This window comes from Lissotriton helveticus, chromosome 5_1 (assembly GCF_964261635.1).
Source record: "Lissotriton helveticus chromosome 5_1, aLisHel1.1, whole genome shotgun sequence".
Lineage (NCBI taxonomy): Eukaryota > Metazoa > Chordata > Amphibia > Caudata > Salamandridae > Lissotriton > Lissotriton helveticus.
In genome coordinates this window covers 1,226,302,242-1,226,322,128 of record NC_136065.1, presented here as the reverse complement: position 1 = coordinate 1,226,322,128, position 19,887 = coordinate 1,226,302,242, and the positions used below count along the sequence as shown (strand labels likewise).

Genomic DNA, 19,887 nt, shown 5'->3' with positions numbered 1-19,887 from the left:
ACTTTGTTGCACAGATGTACCTTGAAGGACTTGAGCGCCATGAAGATTGCCATCAGTTCTAGATAGTTGATGTGCATCTTCTGTTGCTGCGTCGTCCATAGTCCCTGCACTGTGTAATTGAGCACATGAGCTCCCCATCCCTGGAGAGATGCATCCGTTGTTAGGATAATCTGTGGCACCGGCTCCTGGAACGGTCGGCCCTTGCAAAGGTTGTGTGGATTCCACCAATGCAGAGATTTGTATGCCCGACCGGTAACCAACACTAGGTCTGTTAGTTGTCCCCGAGCTTGTGTCCACTGATTTGCTAAACATTTTTGGAGCGGACGCATATGCAATCTTGCGTGAGGGACTATGAAGATGCAGGAGGCCATCATGCCTATCAACTGCATGAACACTCTCGCTGGAAGGGAGTGTTGCGGTCTGAACTTTTGGATCAGAGACTGGATGCTGTCTATCCTGACCTTGTTTGGCTGAGCCATAGCAGTCAGGGTATTTATTGTTGCACCCAGAAACTGCCGCACATGTGCTGGCTGAAGGTGCGACTTTGGGTAGTTCAACGAGAAGCCCAGACTGTGAAGGAGGTGAATGGTTGCGGACATGTCCGCGGCGCACTGTTGTTCCGACTTCGCTTGAACGAGCCAGTCGTCCAGGTAGGGGTAGACATGTATGTTCTGCCTCCTGAGGTGCGCCGCCACAGTCGCCAGACACTTGGTAAACACTCTGGGGGCGGTGGTCACCCCGAAGGGTAGGACTTTGAACTGATAATGCCTGCCGTGGATGGTGAACCTGAGATATTTTCTGTGGGACGGGTGTAGTGGTATGTGGAAATAGGCATCCTTGAGGTCTAAGGTTGCGAGAAAGTCCCCTTGGTTCAGCAAGGGAAGAATCTGTTGGAGTGTAAGCATATGGAAATGCTCTGACAGAATATACAGGTTGAGGGGGCGCAGGTCCAGAATGGGCCTTAGGGAGCCGTCTTTCTTTGGAATAAGGAAGTACAGTGAATAGACTCCTGTGCCTTCCTCCTCCACTGGCACGAGCTCGATTGCGCCTTTTTGCAGCATCACCACTACTTCCTGCTGCAATAAGTGCAAGTGCTCTGCGGACATAGGACGTTGCCTTGGTGGAATGTTGGGTGGAGTGGATGTCAACTCTAGACAATAACCGTACTGGATAAGTTGTCTTACCCACCTGTCTGTGGTGATGTTTGTCCAGACCGGCAGGAACTGCTGGAGTCTCCCCCCGACAGGTGTTGAATGATCGGGGGGCAGTGACAGGGAGTCACTGTTTGTTTGCGGCAGAGGAACGGGAGTTGTTGTTTCCTCTGCCTCGTCCCCTGGTGCTGTTTCCTCGATAACCCCCTCTATTTTGCTTGGGGTACGAGGACTGTGCGCCGCCCTTAGTGAATTGTGACTGTTGACCCATCTGTCCCCGGGTAACACCGCGTGCACCTGAGCGACGAAAAGTGTTCCCCCTGAACTGTTGTGACTGAAGGGCCCCCATAGATTTAGCCGTCTCGTTGTCCTTCTTAATCTTTTCGAGGGTGGTGTCAACATCAGGACCAAACAGTCTATCAGGATTGACGGGCTGTTTGAGTATGGTTGTTTGAATTTCTGGTTTAAACCCTGATATGCGTAGCCACGCTTGTCGTCTTAGCATGACGCTAGTGTTAATAGCCCTAGCTGCTGTGTCTGCGGCATCAAGTGCGCACTTTATTGCTGCGTTGGAGATGAGTTTTCCCTCCTCTATGAGCAGTTTGGTACCCTCCTGAAACTGCGTAGGTAGGTGTTGAAAAAGTTGCTCTAGGGTGTCGTAATGCGCCCTATCATAACGTGCCAATAGCGCCTGTGTGTTTGCTATACGCCAGAAATTGGCAGCCTGCGCAGCCACTCTCTTGCCCCCTGCCTCAAGCACTTTTGACTCCTTGTCCGGGGGAGGAGCTTCACCCGTCGTCTGGGAGTTCGCCCGTTTGCGGGCATTTGCGACCACAAGAGAGTCAAGAGGCAACTGTCCCCGAATATATGCTGGGTCTGCAGGTGCCGGCCTGTATTTCTTCTCGATGCGTGGGTTGACCACTCTCGCCCTGGTAGGCTCCTTAAAGATCTCCGCAGCATGTTTAAGGACACCTTTGAGCATAGGAAGTGTCTTAACTGTCTTTTCAGAGACAGAAAAAGTGTCAAACAGAAAATCTTCCTCCACTGGGTCAGCATGCATGTCCACGTCATGATTAGCAGCTGCCCGCTCAATTAGTGCATGAAAACCTGCAGAATCCTCTGTTGGGGATGCACGTGCACTGAAAAGCTGTGGGTCCTGCCCCACTTGTTGGCTTCCCTGGTCACCAGTGTCATCATAGGAATCCTGTTGTGCATCAGGGTCATTGATGGGGAAATTGTACTGGTCATCTTGTCGCCCCTCCTCTCCCCCTGATTGGTCGGGGGAAGGTGTTGGACTCCTACTAGGCGGAGGCTGGATAGGTTCAACCAGGGCAGGAATGTCCTGTGCAGGCCTTTTCTTTTTCAGTGGAATTACATAGGAGTCCACTGGCTGGGAAGTAATTTTCCTCTTATAAAGGGTCAATTTGCCTGTGTCCGCGTCGATATAACGCTCAGATTCTCCCTCTGAGTCGTGTTGCTGAGCCAATTTTCCACCAGACGTTGAAGATTCCGATGTCTTTGGCGCCGACCTTGGTGCAAAGGCTTTTGGTGCCTCTTTAGGTGGCAGAATGTATAGAAGCTTGGCAGCAGGCTTTGCAGGCATGTCTAGCGACTTCTGATGCGACGTCGCGGAAGCCGACGTCGCATTAGCCTTCTCACGAATCCTTTGCAGTAAACTAGCGATTTGTGATGCGCCACCCGCCGAGGCACCTGGCGCCGACAAGGAGGCCGCCAGCGGGCCGTCGCCCCCGACGTTCTGTGGCTCTTTTGGAGGCTTAGACGTCGATGCCGCAGCTTCAGACACAGAGTCCTTGGACCTATGAGTCGAGCCTCCGCTCTTGGATCCGAGTGATTTTGTAGACTCCGCCTCGACCATGCGTCCGTCTAACGGTGCCCCTGTCGGCACCGAATGTTTGTCGACGACTTTTGTGGACTTCGCCTGCGCCGCCCCGGTCGACCCTTGACGGACGACCTTCTTTGAGGACGCATCCCCCGCCGATGACTTCGGCACTGTCGAGTCGACAGTCTTCTTCGTCTTCGGTGGCCCGGAGGTCGACGGAGCCGATGAGGTAGCAGGCTTTGATGGTTTAGATGGAACGTCCGCCATCTTAGTTGCGCTCGAATCCGGTAGTTTCGGTTTCGATTTGGCGTCGGCCATTTTAGGCGCAGTAGATTCCGATGGTTTCAGTTTCGGTTTCGATACGTGCTGCGTAGCGCCCGCAGGTATGTCCGTGGCCGGGCCTGAAGGCGGGGCCGTGGCTTGCGGTGCAGGGTCTTGGGTAAGGCCGAGTGGCGATCCCGTGACCTGAGCCTGATCTGTGTAACTGTCGGGGCATAGCTCATCCCCTGAGCTATCTTCCGCGGCCCCATAAACTTCTTCGTCGTCCCCTACCTCGTCGACGTATTCTAGGTTTTGGCCTATGTCCCCGTCGTCTTCTTCGGGATCGGCCTCGACCTCCGCCGCCGGTGGTGAAATTTGAAGATGATGGCTCAGGCCCTCTTCTTCTGGGTCGATCAAAGATGTTATCGGGTGCCGGGGCCGCCCGCCGGGCCTCGAGGCGCACCGCGCGCCGAAGCTTGAGCGTTTTCTTCGACCTGAACTTGGAGCAGGCCATGCAGTTCTCCTCGTTATGGGCAGGCGAGAGGCATTTATTGCAGACCGGGTGCACGTCGATATGTGGGTATTTGGACCCACAGACGGGGCAGTATTTAAACGGGCTCCGGTCCATGTTGAAAAAGTCGTGGTCTTGCTGCGATGAGAAGGCCTCGATGTCCGAAGAGTAACTCGACTCCGCAGATTCCGACTCGAAGAGACGGGAGAAACTCGAGACCGTACGCAAACAATACCGACGTAGGTAACGAAGGCCTTTTGGCCTTAAAGAAGGAAGTTTTCTCGGTTCCGACAGAGACGTCGAGACCGCATCCGAACCCAATGGCGGAAAAAAACAATCTGGGGATGGAGCCGATGCCCATGCGCACTGTAGTCCAGGGGAGGAGCCACCTATCTCCGGATACTTCGAAGACTCTTCCAGGACAACAATGTGCGATCATCCGGACCCAACACTAGGCGGCGATCTATGCAAAAGATATGAATTTAGCAGCCCACATGCCTCGAACCTTTCCTTACCACAATCATTTATTATGGAAAGCTCCCTGATAGGTTGAAACGTTTTGGGCCTCACCATTGTATGGGGGAATTAGTAGAAATGTAGAATTTATCATTCACAAAAACCTCGTTCACAGCCACAAGTACCACCAAAAAGGAAAATGTTACGTACCTTGAAAACATCTGTTTGTTACATGTAGTTCTGTAGAGTCACATGCTGTGCATACTCCTGCCATCTAGTTTTGGGCCCGGATGTTTGCAAGTTGTTTTTTCTTCGAAAAAGTCTTTTGAGCCTCCAGATACTGACACTCCTCCTCTTGGTGATGATGAGCATGGCCATTGACTCCATTGTTAAATTGTTTTCCTGCACGGCGGGTGAGGATGGAATGTGAAGCGATGTATAAATAGGAAGATGAGGAAAAAGAGATATTGAAAGATACTGCAATAGACACAAGTGACCAGGGAGGCGGGTGGGTGCATGTGAATCTACAGCACTACAAGTCACAAACAAATACAGGATAAGTACCATTTTCCGTTTGAGGCATGTGTGGTTGTAGATACACAAAGTCCTCCCAAAACGCGGTGGCTAGTCATTGGGTGTTGCAGAAGATTTAAAGAGTGTACAGAGAACTGTCAGGTAAATATTACAGCTGTGTGGACCAGGTGGTTGCTATGCATATATCAGCCAAAGGGATGTTCCCAAGGAAGGCCATAGAGACTCCTCTCTTCTGCGTAGCGAGCGCTCTAGGAGTGGGAAGACTTCTCTTCATTTTAGCATAGAATATCTGGATAACATTTACCTATCCACATGGCAATGCCGGACCTGGATAGAGTCTTTCGTTTGTGGGGTCGGATGAAAGCAACAAAAAGTTGTTGTGTCTTTTTAAATGGTCTGGATCTATCACCATAGTACATTAGGGATTGTTTACGTCCAATGTTTGGAGAGCCTGTTTCGCAACTGAATCAGGTTGTGGAAAAAAAAACATAATAGTCAATGGACTGATTAAGGTTGAAGTGAGACACTACCTTAGGGAGGAATTTGGGAATGGTGCAGAGAACAACCCAATCTCTATGTACTTGGAAGAAATGTTATTCCAGGGTTAATACCTGAAGCTCAATGACATACCTGAGTGAGGTCAAGTATCCAGAAATGCCACTTCCAAAAGAAGTAGTGAAGGGGAAGGAGTGGAGGGGGCTCAAAAGGAGGGCTCAGGATTCGTCTGAGTAAAATATTGAGATTTCAGGAGGGTGCTGGTGGTACCTCGGGAGGAATGGCACTTTTGAGACCCTTCATGATTTATTTATTTTTGTAGAGTTTTATATAGCGCGAACAAGACCCGAACCGAATCAGGTATCAGAGCGCTTTACATAGCACAAGTTACGTTTTACATGAGGACACACACTTTCATTTTTAGGCACGGGGTGATTAAGTGATTTGCCCAGAATCACAGGAGGTTTTGGCGTCGTTACCGAGACTCGAAACCAGATCCCCAGGTCCGAGGTTGAGCGCCTTAGCCGTTAGGCTAACTCCTCTGATAGCTTTACTGACAGGAAGAGGTGTGGTGCAGTGGCCAGGGCGACTGATGCCGGATACCGGGGATCACGGTTCGATCCCCGGCACCGGTGGCAGGGGTCTGCCCAGCACCATGTGACTCTGGACGTTAGCTTGCTTAATCTCCCCGACGGCCCCCAGCGCCGGGATACCTACGGGTAGCTGTGCGCTTTACAAATACAGGATTATTATTATTATTTATCCTGAGAAGAGAGATGTGCTGTCTATTCTGAACATAGGCAGCCATGGCGGCTAGGGGTAATCATATGGAGGTATGACAGGACCAGAAACCTGCAAATGAAGTAAGTAGCAGACAATGTCTTGTACTGTGGCTTTCAAAGGAGCAATATCTTTTGAGTGCCAGTAATCATTTGAATTTGGCTGCATAGCAGGCATGGGTGGTAGGATCTGCATGCTTCCTTGAGAATGCTTATTCATCAAGGTGGTAGACTAAGGTCTCTAAATTCTATGACCCCAATAGCAAAATCTCAAGGTTGAGGGATCAGGGATCTGGGTGCCTGATTTCTCCATGCTTTTGTGTGAGATGGTCCAGCTTGCTGAGAGCCTCTGGTACGCAACTAGAGAGAGTTCGAGCAAAGTCGTGAACCAGGCTGGCAGGCCGATGTGGGTGCCACCAGGATGAGCATGAGGGATGTCTGACGAAGCCTCCGTACCGCAAAGGGAAGAGGAGGAGGAAAAAGCATAGGCAAATATCCCTGACCAGTTCATCCAAAGTGCATTTCTGCTGGATTGTTCGAATGGGAACCTGGAGGCGAAGTTTGGACATTTAGCTTTTTCTGCTGTTGTGAACAGGTCTAGCTGGATGCCTCATCTGTGACAGTAGCAAAGAAGTACTTGTGGGTGGAGTTCTCACTTATGGACTTGTTGCTGCATCCTGCTAAGCAGGTCGGCAAAATCGTTGTCCATCCCCGGAAGATATTTTGCAAGTAAATAAATGTTGTGGTCAACAGCGCAACACCAAATACTCTGGGATAATTGAGAGAGTTGAGGAGAGTGTCTTCCCCCTCCTATTTTGTTTGCAGTTTCATATAGCGAGAACTCGACCCGAAGGTATTAGAGCGCTTTACATGAGCACCAGTTGCAGTACAGGTGGGCACGTTAATTTATAGGCGCAGGGAAATTAAGTGATTTGTCCAGAATCACAGGCTGCTTGAGCGTCCCTGCCAAGACTCGAACCTGGTTCCCCAGCTTCAAGGTCGACCGCTCTAACGTTGGTTTCTGAAGGTAATACATGGTGGTCATATTGTCCATCCAGACCAGAACAACTTTGCCTACCAGGTGAGGTAGGAAAGTATTCAACACTAGGTGAACTGATAGAATTTCCAGGTAGGTGATGTGGAGGCCTTGGTGCTTGGCTTCTCACTGACCCTGGACAGTCAGATTTTTTTTGTGTGCACTCCAAACCATAAGGGAGGCATCCGTTGTAACAATCCACTGAGGAACTTGGTTGAGGAAAGGCTGCCCCTGCAACAGGTTGTTGCTGTTTCACCCGAACAACTCTAGATCGCCCCAATGAAAATCTGCTTGAGACCACTGTTGCACTAAGCAGTCTTGCAAAGGATGACGGTGAAGCCTGGCAAAAGGCACTATGGAATTGGAGGCCATCATTCCTAGCATGAATATTCTGACAGAGTTGTTGATTTGGTTGGACAAAGGGAGCAGTGCCTGAAGAGACTGGATCCTGGCAGGGTTTGGATAGGTTATGCCTACCTCCAAGTTGAGAACAGCCTCCATGTAGGGTTGGAGCTGAAGGCGTTAGAGGTGATAATTTGTGGTGTTGATAGTAAACCCTAAGTGATGAAGAAGTTCTATTGTGACCTGTGAATGTTCGCGTCACTGCTGGCAGGTGGCACTTTTGATCAGCGAGTCATCCAGATATAGGAAAACGTGGATGTTCTGTCTGCGCACGTGCATGGCCACCAACTTAGGGCACTTAGTAAACACCCGAGGCTCAGTAGTGATCCCAAAGGGGAGTACTTTGAATTGGTAATGCATTCTGCTCACCACAAACCTCAGATACTGATGATGAGCAGGATGTATTGGTACGTGAAAATAGGCATCCTTCAGGTCAAGCGCGACCATAAAGTTGTCCCGCTGCAGAAGCGGAATGATATCCTGAAGGGTAACCCATGTGGAAATGCTCTGACTGGATGTATTCATTTAGGGGCCTGGGGTCCCGTCTTTTTTTGGGTATTAGGAAGTATGGAGAGCCCACTCCCGTGCCCTGCTAATGGCGGAGGATGGGTTCTATAGCCCCTTTGAAGAGAAGAGGTTTGACCTCCTTGAGTAGCCTGTGGTGTTCTGGTGAGTCTGTATTTGCGAGGTGGAATGGTGGGAGGCACTGAAGTGAGCTCCAGACAATAACCATGTTGGATAATATCCAAAACCCACTGGTCTGAGGTGATAATTTTCAAAGTGGGAATAAAGCTTTGTAAGAGGCCCCCGGCTGATGTTATATGGTCGTGATGAAGAAGGGGCAGGTCAGGGTTTGGTGGCGGTTGCGGATTCTTTTGGGGAGTCACCCATGCCTATGCCTCTGTAATTATTGCCCCTATAGTACCCGCTAAAATACGCCCTGGGCGAGAATTGCTGCCACTGTGTTTTCTGACGGGACATGGAGGCATCAGGGGAGGTGGTCTTTGAACCTCCACGGTAAGGGGAGCAGAGGGGAGCGGGTGTCTGAAATGGTCCCATGAACCAAAGAGAAGCTGACCATCAATGGGCATGGTCAGCAGGTTCTGCTGAACTGCTGGATCGAAGCCAGGGATAAGGAACCAGGCACTGGAGTTTACCTCCCCCTGCCCCCCTCCACTCTTCCCAGCTGCATCTGCTGTGTATAGGGAAAAACATATGGAGGTGTTAGACATCAGCTTGCCTTCAGAAAAAAATATCATCTCCTTTTTCTATGCTCCTCTCGGAGGTATTGGAGGAGCTCCTCCACTTCGTCCTAGTGGGCATAATCATATCTTGTTACAAGGGCGACAGAATCACAGGATTGTTTGGTTGAATGCACAGCCGCCCTTTTCCCTGCCACAACTATGAGTTTACTAACCTTTTTTGGCAGTAGACCGTCACCGCTGGCCTGGGAGTTAGCTCTCTTATGAGCAGTAGTGACCACCAAAGAGTCGGACAGGAGCGGTACCACGAATATAGATGGGGGGGGATAAGGGGAGGTTTTATACTTTTTTAATCCATCCTAGGTGTTAAAACCCTAGCTCAGACAGGGTCTTTAAAAATGTCAGGAGTGTGACATAGCATGCCGTTGAGCATGGAGAGTTACTGAGTGGTGCGGCGAGTGGAGACAAGGGTTTCAAAGAGAAAGTCCTCCTATAAGGGCTCAGGATGGCGTTTCACCTTATGAAGGGAGGTAGCACTATCAATGAGTTCTGATAGGATGTGGAATCATCTGGAGAGGTGGGCAATGAAAAAGGTCAGGTTTTTTGTGCCCTCGTGGGTCTACATTGTAAACGTCCCATGGGTCACCCAGCAGAGGAGAATCACATATCACGCCACGCCCACCCTTGTCAGCGTGTGGAGACCCCTGAGGTGTGATGTCAAGAGGGGCACCTGGAGAGGAAGGCAGGGAGGGCTGAAAAACAGGTTGAGGGGATGGTTGTACAAGGGGTAAAGGGCTGGTAGCCTTATCCGCTTTCCTGCATTGTTTTGCTGGAACTGGACTGGACAAGGCCTCTTCGAAGGCTAGCTGATGTCTCGAGGGTGGAGCAAGGCCCAAAATGTGGGCAAAGATGCGGCCTTTGTGGGGCTGAATGAGCAAATGTTTCTGCCTTGAGTCAGCTACTCTAGTAACTTATGAAGAATCATCTTGACTGCGCCGGTGTGGGACTTGCTGGTCGACAGAAAGGTATTCGGCTTCGAGGGTAGGTTCGGTATCGTCGCAGAGAAGGATCTAGTCAGTGCTGTGTTGCTAGGTGTTGGAGTAGCAGGAATCAAAGCAGTTAGTCTTGCATGCGACTTCGACACCAAGCTTGAGCAGGGTGTCTGAAGTGGTCGGTTTTTGCCAACCATGGCCCGAAGACAGTGATGGTCCAAATGCCTGTCTCTGGTGCTCTAGAGTGGCTGAGTGCCCTTTAGCTGCAAGCTGCACGGGTTGAGGGTGGTGTCAAGGGCAAGAGGGTGCTGTACTCATGGACTGCTGGGATGGACGAAAGATACTCGATCCCCTGGTCGGAGCCAGAACTTTCTTCAGGGAAGAAATCCTATTCATCTGCAGCAGACGGTCGGGTCTAATGAGCGGAACATCGAAACGGTGCTTTGTTGGTGACTTCGGTGCCTGCGGTTGTTTTGGCGCCTAAGGTTTCGGTGCAGATGGTTTTGGCGCTGGTGTTTTTGGATCCTAAGTGTGTTTCGGTGCCGATGGTGGGGAGTCGGAGCCTGGCATAGATTTTGATCCCGAAGGTGTCGTCTTGGTTTCTGTTTTGGACTGGGGCCTTTCGGAGCCGGAAGGCTTTTTGGTAGGCTTCGGTGCCGAGCACGAAGGCAGGGCGTCGGAAGTGTGATCTCAGGGCCGACTGCGGCCTGAGGGAGCGGTTGGTTCTGAGCCTTCTTTTTGGGTTGAGGTGGATGTCGGGGCGAGGGAGTTTCTGTACTTGCAGTACGTTGTCCCTGTGGGATGTCATCATCCTTGTCGGAGCCGTACTCGGAAACGGAGATAGGTTCCTGGTCTTCTTAAGTCCGATAGCGTCCTCGGTTTCTTCATCTGATTGAGGTCCGAAGAGGTCCGGAATGAAGGCTGTGCGCTGACTTTGTATGATACGACGTTAAGCCTGACGGCTGCGAAGTGTCTTCTTGGAGAAGAACACTTTGCATGCGTCGCAGTCCTGTTCTCTGTGCTCAGGGTACAAGCACAGGTTACACAAGCTGTGTGAGTCGGTGCACAGGTATTTTGCGTGGCACTGAGGGCAGAATTTAAAGGGAGTTTGTTCCATCGACTGCTAGTTGAACAGAAGCGGGTAGGCCCGATGGCCTACCATGAACTTTCCCGATCGAAAGTGAGTTTTAACCAGAAAATCCGACACGCGAAGAATAGTATACGTGATTGTAAACAATACCATCGAGGTTGAGTGTCTTGCACACCGAGGGAAACCGAAGGAACAGTGTCGAAACGGAGCGCAGCGAGTAACATCCAAACCCGATGGCGGAAAAAAACAATTAAAAATGGAGTTGATGCCCTTGCGTATTATCACCGAAAGGAGGAGTCACCTACCTTGTCATCTAGAACACTTAGTTGTTGTATATCCTTCGCCGACAACCAATATGCCGACCTTACCATCACAGTAATACAACAAGAGGGCTAACCTGACCACAAACGTCAACATAGCAGACAAACATTGCAGAGCAAGGTAACAGGTCATGCACACACCCTCTGCACAACGAAAGTGAGTGCAAAGACACCCCATTCCTTTTACAAAGCCCAACTGTGTTAGAAGCCCAGAGTGGACGTACAGAGGCTGCCGATCTGCCAGGTCCACGCTGTGCCACGATAGCACCGGATACAGCCTTTATCCAGCCATGCATATCTTCAGGGCTATTCGCCTGCAATGGAATAAAAAGAAGATATGTTTTTAACACAATCATCATTCTCCTGTACACGACATTAATTAGCACATGGTGTCTGTCACTTAACAACACTTCCAAATACTTTCAAAGCACAGACCTAACCATCCTCATACAGATGTCATCAACCTAATATAAACATATGATTCTCCATATACAAGTACCAACAGGAACGCCACTCCAACAGAGTTAAGATAATTGTAGAATGGCAAAGATTACATCCAAATCAAATTCATCTGAATGCTGAAACGTAACATGTTATACTTTGGTGATAAAGAGGAAGGTTTAAGTAAGCGCAGTCTGGCCTTAATTTCCATTCTATTAAGGTTCATCTCGCTGCGCTGACTGCCTACAGGAAATCCTTCCACTCCAGCGGAGAGGTCTCTTCATTCCCTGGATGTCCGAAGGGTTTTGAAATTCTATCTGGATAAGACCAAGGATATTCGTAGGTCAGACCAACTGTTTGTCAACTATGGGTCGGTCAGGACTGGTCTTGCTACCTCTAAGCAGTCCATCTCTAGGTGGATTGTGTCCTGCATCCAGTTGTGTTATCTAAAGGCTAATAAGACCTTAGGAGGTAAGCCTAAGGCTCATTCCACCAGGGGCAAAGCGGCTACAACGGCTTTGCTACGTAATGTTCCCATTGCAGAGATCTGCAGGGCTGCCACGTGGAAGTCGGTCCATACCTTTGCCAAGCATTACTGTCTGGACCCCGATGCCAGGGCAGATGCTCAGGTTGGGCAGGCTTCGTTACGAAATCTGTTTGCACAGTAGTGGTGTTGTCTTTTTCCTCCACCGCCGGTTTTCTTGTGGGGATGAGCTTGCCATTCTATTCACTAGATTATGACTATACACAGAGATCCCCTACTACAGAAGGAGTAGTTTCTTACCTGTAACTCCAGTTCTGTAGTAGTGGTATCTCAGTTATAGTCATAAGCGCCCGCCCTCCTCCCCGGTGGAGAAAAGGATGAAATACGGAATGCTACAGGTCTAGCTTTATACACCTCCAAAAAGAACCGAAGGTTAAGGGAGTTGCTGTGCATTCTGGGATACCAAGAGTTCTGGAAAGTTTCCTTAACACCTTGAATGCTATGGGGATTTTTCCCCTGTGCTGGAATTTGACAGATACCACTTTACATGACGAGCTGGGCTCGTCATGAGCGTGCGAGGAGGCTACTGCATGACGAGCCCAGCTCGTCATGAGCGTCGAAGGGGTTAAAGGCACGGTACCCTTTTTTTAAGCCACATAATGGCAGCTTATGGGGGGCTTGTCTGTCCATCCCTTCCTCTCTATCATTTCAAGGATTTTGTGAAGGGGGAAGTTTCTCTATCGGTGAAACTTGGCAGACTGTGCTGAATGTGATATTGGTGGAATATCATTGGTGGAATATCCTTTGCATTTCTAGTTGAAGTACTGGACAGTGTAGCCTTACAGGTATAGGCTGCATTATTTGTCTTCAATTTTCTCTTAAGTGTCTATGCAGGACTGCACTGAAGACAGCTTCAGAGATTATTTTTGATTGCTCCGGGGTCCCCGCACATGAGCGGGACTATTCACTAGATTATGACTATACACAGAGATCCCCTACTACAGAAGTCTATTTGAGGTTGTCCCCACATCTGAAAGAATGGTTGAAGAACTTGCATATGAAGTTCCCACTCGTCGGTCTGTTGCGTTTGAAAACTTAACAGATCCGCTATAGTATTTTGTACTCCCTGAACATGCTGGGCTAGGAGGAATATGTTTTGAGGTATATCTATCAAAAACAGGGTTTTTAGAATGAGGGTGAAGGGCGCTCAGCTACTATCGACGCCTAGATCACTGAAATGGTCACTGGTAAGCGTTGGTGCATATAAGCGAGGGGATAAGCCCTATAACCCCTCAAAACGTTGGTTCAGGGAACCTACGTGTATGAACATAAAAACAGGATGCCTATTGCACACAACCAAAGAGTAATTTCTTCTCTTACAGTAAGTCTATGTCTCAATGGACAATTGAACAAAAAATTAAAACAAATACAGCTGTCGGAGAAAGTACAAATTCTTGAACTCAATTGTGAAAAGTATGTTCTTCTTTAATAACTTCAGCAGCCAGCTGACACGTGTTTCGTCACATAATAGTGTGACTCCTCAGGGCTGGTGAAGATACACAAAAGACACACTATGGAGTATACAATACTTAAAACATAACATATTTTTTTCCCTCCTTTAGGTCGGGATTTGTACAATATGGTGAAAAATTAACCTTGTTGTGACGTGAACAAATAACGCGAACGACTATGCTTAACGGATTATATTAGGGTGGAAACCAAATATGCGCCTCTTTGTGGCGACAGTGATGGTGACAAAGGTGCAGCGGGATAGGTGATCTCGAGTGGAGATTTATCAGTGACTATGATAGAGGTCTAGATTGTAAATTGAGAAAGTCGCAATACTCTTAAACGATTGCTGTGACTAAGTGTGAATGGAGCTCTATTAACCAGTGATTAAAGTGAATAATAATTACGCAGGCTTCTATGAGTGGGTATACGTCTCACTGGCGGTGAATTAATAAATAGCCACTCATACCTGTATATACTTTGCTTAAAGGAAGAAAGGTCTGTGAATAGAAAATAAATATAGACACAGAAAAGCGAGAGAAAAGGAAAAAAGATATGAGACTGTGTGTCACGGTCAAGTGAGGCATAAATGAAAGAACAGTCGTTAAACGGTGGGAGGATTTGAAAAATTGTGCTCACCGCTTAGCCGGTGATACTTCCAACCCGGCTGGGCTCTGGACCAAATGATATGAGTTAATGTCAGCAAGGAATGCGCCGGGTTCTAGTATGAAAAGAACAACCACGAAATGAAAAGAGAAAATAAAAAAAGGAAAGTCGTTTTGGAACGTGGTATCATATAACCAAATACTACATCACCTGTGACATGATATTAAAGTAAGGTGATGACTACATTGAAAATAAACAGGGGGCTCACCCGATAAAACTCGAGTGTGAGTAGATATCGAGTTGCATCCAATGTAGTGTTGTCAAGTATCTAAGAAGTTGCCTCATGAAGATAATGTATCTTGAAGCTGTGAATTTAAAGTTAAAAGGGCTCGTTCAGTACCGTTAAATCATGAAGTAAAAACACAGACACAGATTTACACGATCTGTCAAGAACATTGATCGTTTCAGTGTGAGCATGAAAAAGAGCGATACCTAGAGGAGGAACATGCAAGAGAGTTTACCTAATAATGGAGGATCTGCTGTAAGGATAAACGTGGCAGCCGCGATGAAAAGTGGGACGAAAGAAGCGGGTGCGCTTCCTACAGTGTCTGTCCTAAAACGGTAGAAAAACAACGAAAGAGCAATTGGAGCAGTTGCTCTACGTTATAGCGAGGTTAATGCTGGTAAAGATTAGGTCTAGTTCCTGAGTTACGGGACACTTACCGAAAATATGATGATCCAGTATATCGCGGACTGCTTCTCAAGGCCGAATGTTGTCACTGTGTTCCGGATGCGGACACTTGACTCTGACCCGGAAGTGTTTTCGAACGAAAGTGAATGGGACCTGTATATGAAACACTAGAGCGAGAGCCATCAAGGGTAGTCTAATTAAGCTAGGTGTAGATAGTCTACGATAATGTGTGTGGTAGAAGTAATGACTATCCCAAAGGCGAACTGAAGGTACATGTATTGATAGCTTGATAGGGACATGGAATTGGGGATAGAATGGAGAAATAAAGTAAAGAAAAAAGAACAGAGAAAGGAGCGGAGGGAGGGGGGAAACAGAATGCGGAGAGAAACAAAATTGCCGCTTGTCAAAATATTTTTGTCCCGAGCACTTGCAGAGTCATGCAGTGCCTATGGAGTAGATCTGTGATAGCAGTGAATATGTAGCCGGATAAACACTAGTGGGCGGTGATTATCCCGTAAAGTCACAAGAATACATTTAAAGTTATAAACAATGTCATACAGCAAGAAATGCAAACAAAAATTTACAAGACTAAAAATCATAAGTACGGTACTCTAGTCGTTGGAATACATTTAGATGACAAGTAGAATTCCTCACAAATTCGGGAGGTGAATTCTATAACATGTATTTACATTTCTTTGCAACACTGAATGTCCATAGTGGTGCAACAAGTCTGTTGTAAGATCAGTATCACCTCCTCATAATCTATTTTTACTGGTTTCAAAAGGCATTTGGATATGCATTCATACTAGTTCAATTAGAATCATTAATCACCATTAATGTCAAGCAGACTTTGAAAGTAAGGATTTCTAAAGAGAATGGCAGACAAACCAAAGTAAAAAACCCTACTGGTGTCACATATTCTATAGATTCCCAGTTCCGATTAATTACACAAGAAAGATTATGTGTCATGTTAAGATCAGAAAGTGTCTACAGATAGGTCATATTAGAATTAGTCGCCCAAGAAGAATTGCACCTCGTGGTCGAAATTGAGACCATTCTCAGAGCCCTACTAACATCAACTGTACTACCCGCTTTGTAGTTTACATAATTGAATGTAACTGTGGCAAATACTACGTGGGCAGTTCAATCCGCCCACTCAAAGATCGGATTTCGGAACACATGCGGGCCATACACAAGCAGGACCCAAAATATCCCATGGCACTCCATGCGGCTGCAGGTGGGGACCAACTGTTGGACAAAAAAGTTACTTACTTTGGCATTGACACTGCACCCATCAGCCCACGAGGTGGGAATAGAGAACTTAAGCTGAGATGCCTAGAAGCAAGTTGGATACTTCGTCTTCTCTCAGTGGAACTGGGTCTCAATTTCGACCACGAGATGCAATACTTCTTGGGCGACTAATTCTAATATGACCTATCTGTAGACACTTTCTGATCTTAACATGACACATAATCTTTCTTGTGTAATTAATCGGAACTGGGAATCTATAGAATATGTGACACCAGTAGGGTTTTTTACTTTGGATTGTCTGCCATCCTCTTTAGAAATCCTTACTTTCAAAGTCTGCTTGACATCAATGGTGATTGATGATTCTAATTGAACTACTATGAATGCATATCCAAATGCCTTTTGAATCCAGTAAAAATATATTATGAGGAGGTGATACTGATCTTACAACAAAGACTTGCTGCACCACTATTGTTTATCTTGCTACATATTCACTGCTATCACAGATCTACTCCATAGGCACTGCATGACTCTGCAAGTGCTCGGGACAAAAATATTTTGACAAGCGGCAATTTCGTTTCTCTCCGCATTCTGTTTCCCCCCTCCCTCCGCTCCTTTCGCTGTTCTTTTTTCTTTACCTTATTTCTCCATTCTATCCCCAATTCCATAGCCCTATCAAGCTATCAATACATGTACCTTCAGTTCGCCTTTGGGATAATCACTACTTCTACCACACACATTATCGTAGACTATCTAAACCTAGCTTAATTAGACTACCCTTGATGGCTCTCGCTCTAGTGTTTCAAGATACGGGTCCCATTCACTTTTGTTCAAAAACACTTCCGGGTCAGAGTCACGTGTCCGCATCCGGAACAGACAACGTTCGGCCTTGAGATGCAGTCCGCGATATACTGGATCATCATATTTTCGGTAAGTGTCCCATAACTCAGGAACTAGACCTAATCTTACCATCATGATCCTCGCTATAACGTAGAGCAACCGCTCCAATTGCTCTTTCGTTGTTTTTGTACCGTTTTAGGACAGACACTGTAGGAAGTGCACCCGCTTCTTTCGTCCCACTTTTCATCGCGGCTGCCACGTTTATCCTTACGATTCAGGAAAGGGGGTGGTGATGAACAGAGTGTCTGAATTAAGCAGACCACTCTTACCCAGTCCAAAGATCAGGGCTTGATCCATCACCGTTATTTAGCTCACTGCCCCATCCCAGCTCAGAACCTGGCTATATGCAAATTAGTCTGTCCCTGGCCCAGTGCATCATGGGAACAGGGCAGACCAAACTACCAAGCCAATTCTTCACCAGAAAGGAGACAAGCTTCCGGGGACCGGTTTCTGCCATTTCAGGCGTCGTCGGCCCGGCTTGCTTGAATCCTGATGGAGCAGTGAGCAAGGGACTCATGTCTGAGCATACCCTGCCACACCTATAGTGGCCAAAAACGATTCAGAAAAGGGGGTGGTGATGAACAGAGTGTCTGAATTAAGCAGACCACTCTTACCCAGTCCAAAGATCAGGGCTTGATCCATCACCGTTATTTAGCTCACTGCCCCATCCCAGCTCAGAACCTGGCTATATGCAAATTAGTCTGTCCCTGGCCCAGTGCATAATGGGAACAGGGCAGACCAAACTACCAAGCCAATTCTTCACCAGAAAGGAGACAAGCTTCCGGGGACCGGTTTCTGCCATTTCAGGCGTCGTCGGCCCGGCTTGCTTGAATCCTGATGGAGCAGTGAGCAAGGGACTCATGTCTGAGCATACCCTGCCACACCTATAGTGGCCAAAAACGATTCAGAAAAGGGGGTGGTGATGAACAGAGTGTCTGAATTAAGCAGACCACTCTTACCCAGTCCAAAGATCAGGGCTTGATCCATCACCGTTATTTAGCTCACTGCCCCATCCCAGCTTAGAACCTGGCTATATGCAAATTAGTCTGTCCCTGGCCCAGTGCATCATGGGAACAGGGCAGACCAAACTACCAAGCCAATTCTTCACCAGAAAGGAGACAAGCTTCCGGGGACCGGTTTCTGCCATTTCAGGCGTCGTCGGCCCGGCTTGCTTGAATCCTGATGGAGCAGTGAGCAAGGGACTCATGTCTGAGCATACCCTGCCACACCTATAGTGGCCAAAAACGATTCAGAAAAGGGAGTATTCTGCTTAATTCAGAGACTCTGTCCATCACCACCCCTTGTTGTAAATATTTTTGTCCACCCTAAGCGTGGAAGGGTATACTCAGATGTGAGTCCCTTGCTCATTGCACCATCAGGATTCAAGCAAGCCGGGCCGAAGACGGCTGAAATGCCAGAAACCGGTCCCCGGAAGCTTGTTTCCTTCCCAGTGTAAGAATTGGCTTTTGTAGTCTGGTCTGTCCTGTTCCCATGATGCACTGGGCCAGGGACAGACTAATTTGCATACAGCCAGGTTCTGAAACTGGGATGGTGCAATGAGCTAAAAAACGGTGTTGGATCTAGCCCTGATCTCTTGACTGGGTGAGAGTATTCTGCTTAATTCAGAGACTCTGTCCATCACCACCCCTTGTTGTAAATATTTTTGTCCACCCTAAGCGTGGAAGGGTATACTCAGATGTGAGTCCCTTGCTCATTGCACCATCAGGATTCAAGCAAGCCGGGCCGAAGACGGCTGAAATGCCAGAAACCGGTCCCCGGAAGCTTGTTTCCTTCCCAGTGTAAGAATTGGCTTTTGTAGTCTGGTCTGTCCTGTTCCCATGATGCACTGGGCCAGGGACAGACTAATTTGCATACAGCCAGGTTCTGAAACTGGGATGGTGCAATGAGCTAAAAAACGGTGTTGGATCTAGCCCTGATCTCTTGACTGGGTGAGAGTATTCTGCTTAATTATTATTATTATTATTTATTTTTGTAGAGCGCGTAGTCACCAGGAGGTATCCCAGCGCTGGTGGACCCTATCTCCTAAGTTCAGTGGGCCAGGGGGGAACATGAGGGATGGGGGCAGACAGAAGGGTTACAGCGAGAGTGAATCATTGGGGAAAAAGGTGAGTTTTAAGCAGCTTCCTAAAGCGAAGATATTGCGGTTCCAGTCGTAGGTTGTGAGGAAGCAAGTTCCAGAGACGTGCGGTATGGACCGAGAAACGTCTTCCTCCTGAGCGGGCTTTCTTGTATCTGGGGATCATGATAAAATTTTCCGAGTCCGAGCGAAGGGATCTTGTAGGTTTGTAGGGTATGATGAATTTCCTGAGGACAAGGGGGCCTTGATTTCGTAGCAATTTATGGGCCAGGCACAGGGCTTTGAATTTGACCCGCTCCCTTATCGGGAGCCAGTGGAGGAGTTTTAGGGCCGGTTTAGCCGAGACTCTGGCAGGGGTGTTTGTGAGAATCCGCGCCGCCATGTTCTGGATTCTCTGGAGCTTGTTAAGCGTCGCTTCGGGGGCGCCCAGATAGATCACATTGCTGTAATCCAACCTTGAGAGTATTAGCCCTTGGATTAGCAATTTTTGGGAGTTGGGGGGTAGGAGGGGCAGGACTTTCCTCTGTGATTTCATGAGCCCGAAGCAGGTCCCCGCAACTGTTTTTGCCTGTGTGGTGAATGAGAGGTCTTTGTCCAGCCACACACCCAGACTTTTTGCTTCTACCTTTGGGTCAGGGGGGGGGGGCCCATGCAGGCTGGCCAGATGTTCGGGGAGAGTGTAAGTCCTTTCGGGCCAAGGAGCAGGACCTCAGTTTTTGTCCCGTTTAATTTCAAGGCTGAGCTGTTCATCCAGCAGTGGACCTGCGTGAGGCAGTTGAATAAGTCTGCTGATTGTTGTCTGGGGTGGGATAGTGACACCACTAGTTGAGTGTCATCAGCA

General features: G+C 48.1%; 1 protein-coding gene across 4 annotated transcripts in view; it reads right to left on the bottom strand.

The window, feature by feature from the left end:
- Positions 1-19,887, bottom strand: part of PLEKHA1 (pleckstrin homology domain containing A1) — a 486,448-nt gene that overhangs the window by 79,819 nt on the left and 386,742 nt on the right. For all 4 annotated transcript variants that reach the window (XM_078643947.1, XM_078643949.1, XM_078643950.1 and 1 more), the window contains exon 11: positions 11,294-11,383. In XM_078643947.1, coding sequence (XP_078500073.1) covers positions 11,294-11,383 — 90 coding nt within the window. The remainder of the gene's footprint in view (positions 1-11,293; positions 11,384-19,887) is intronic.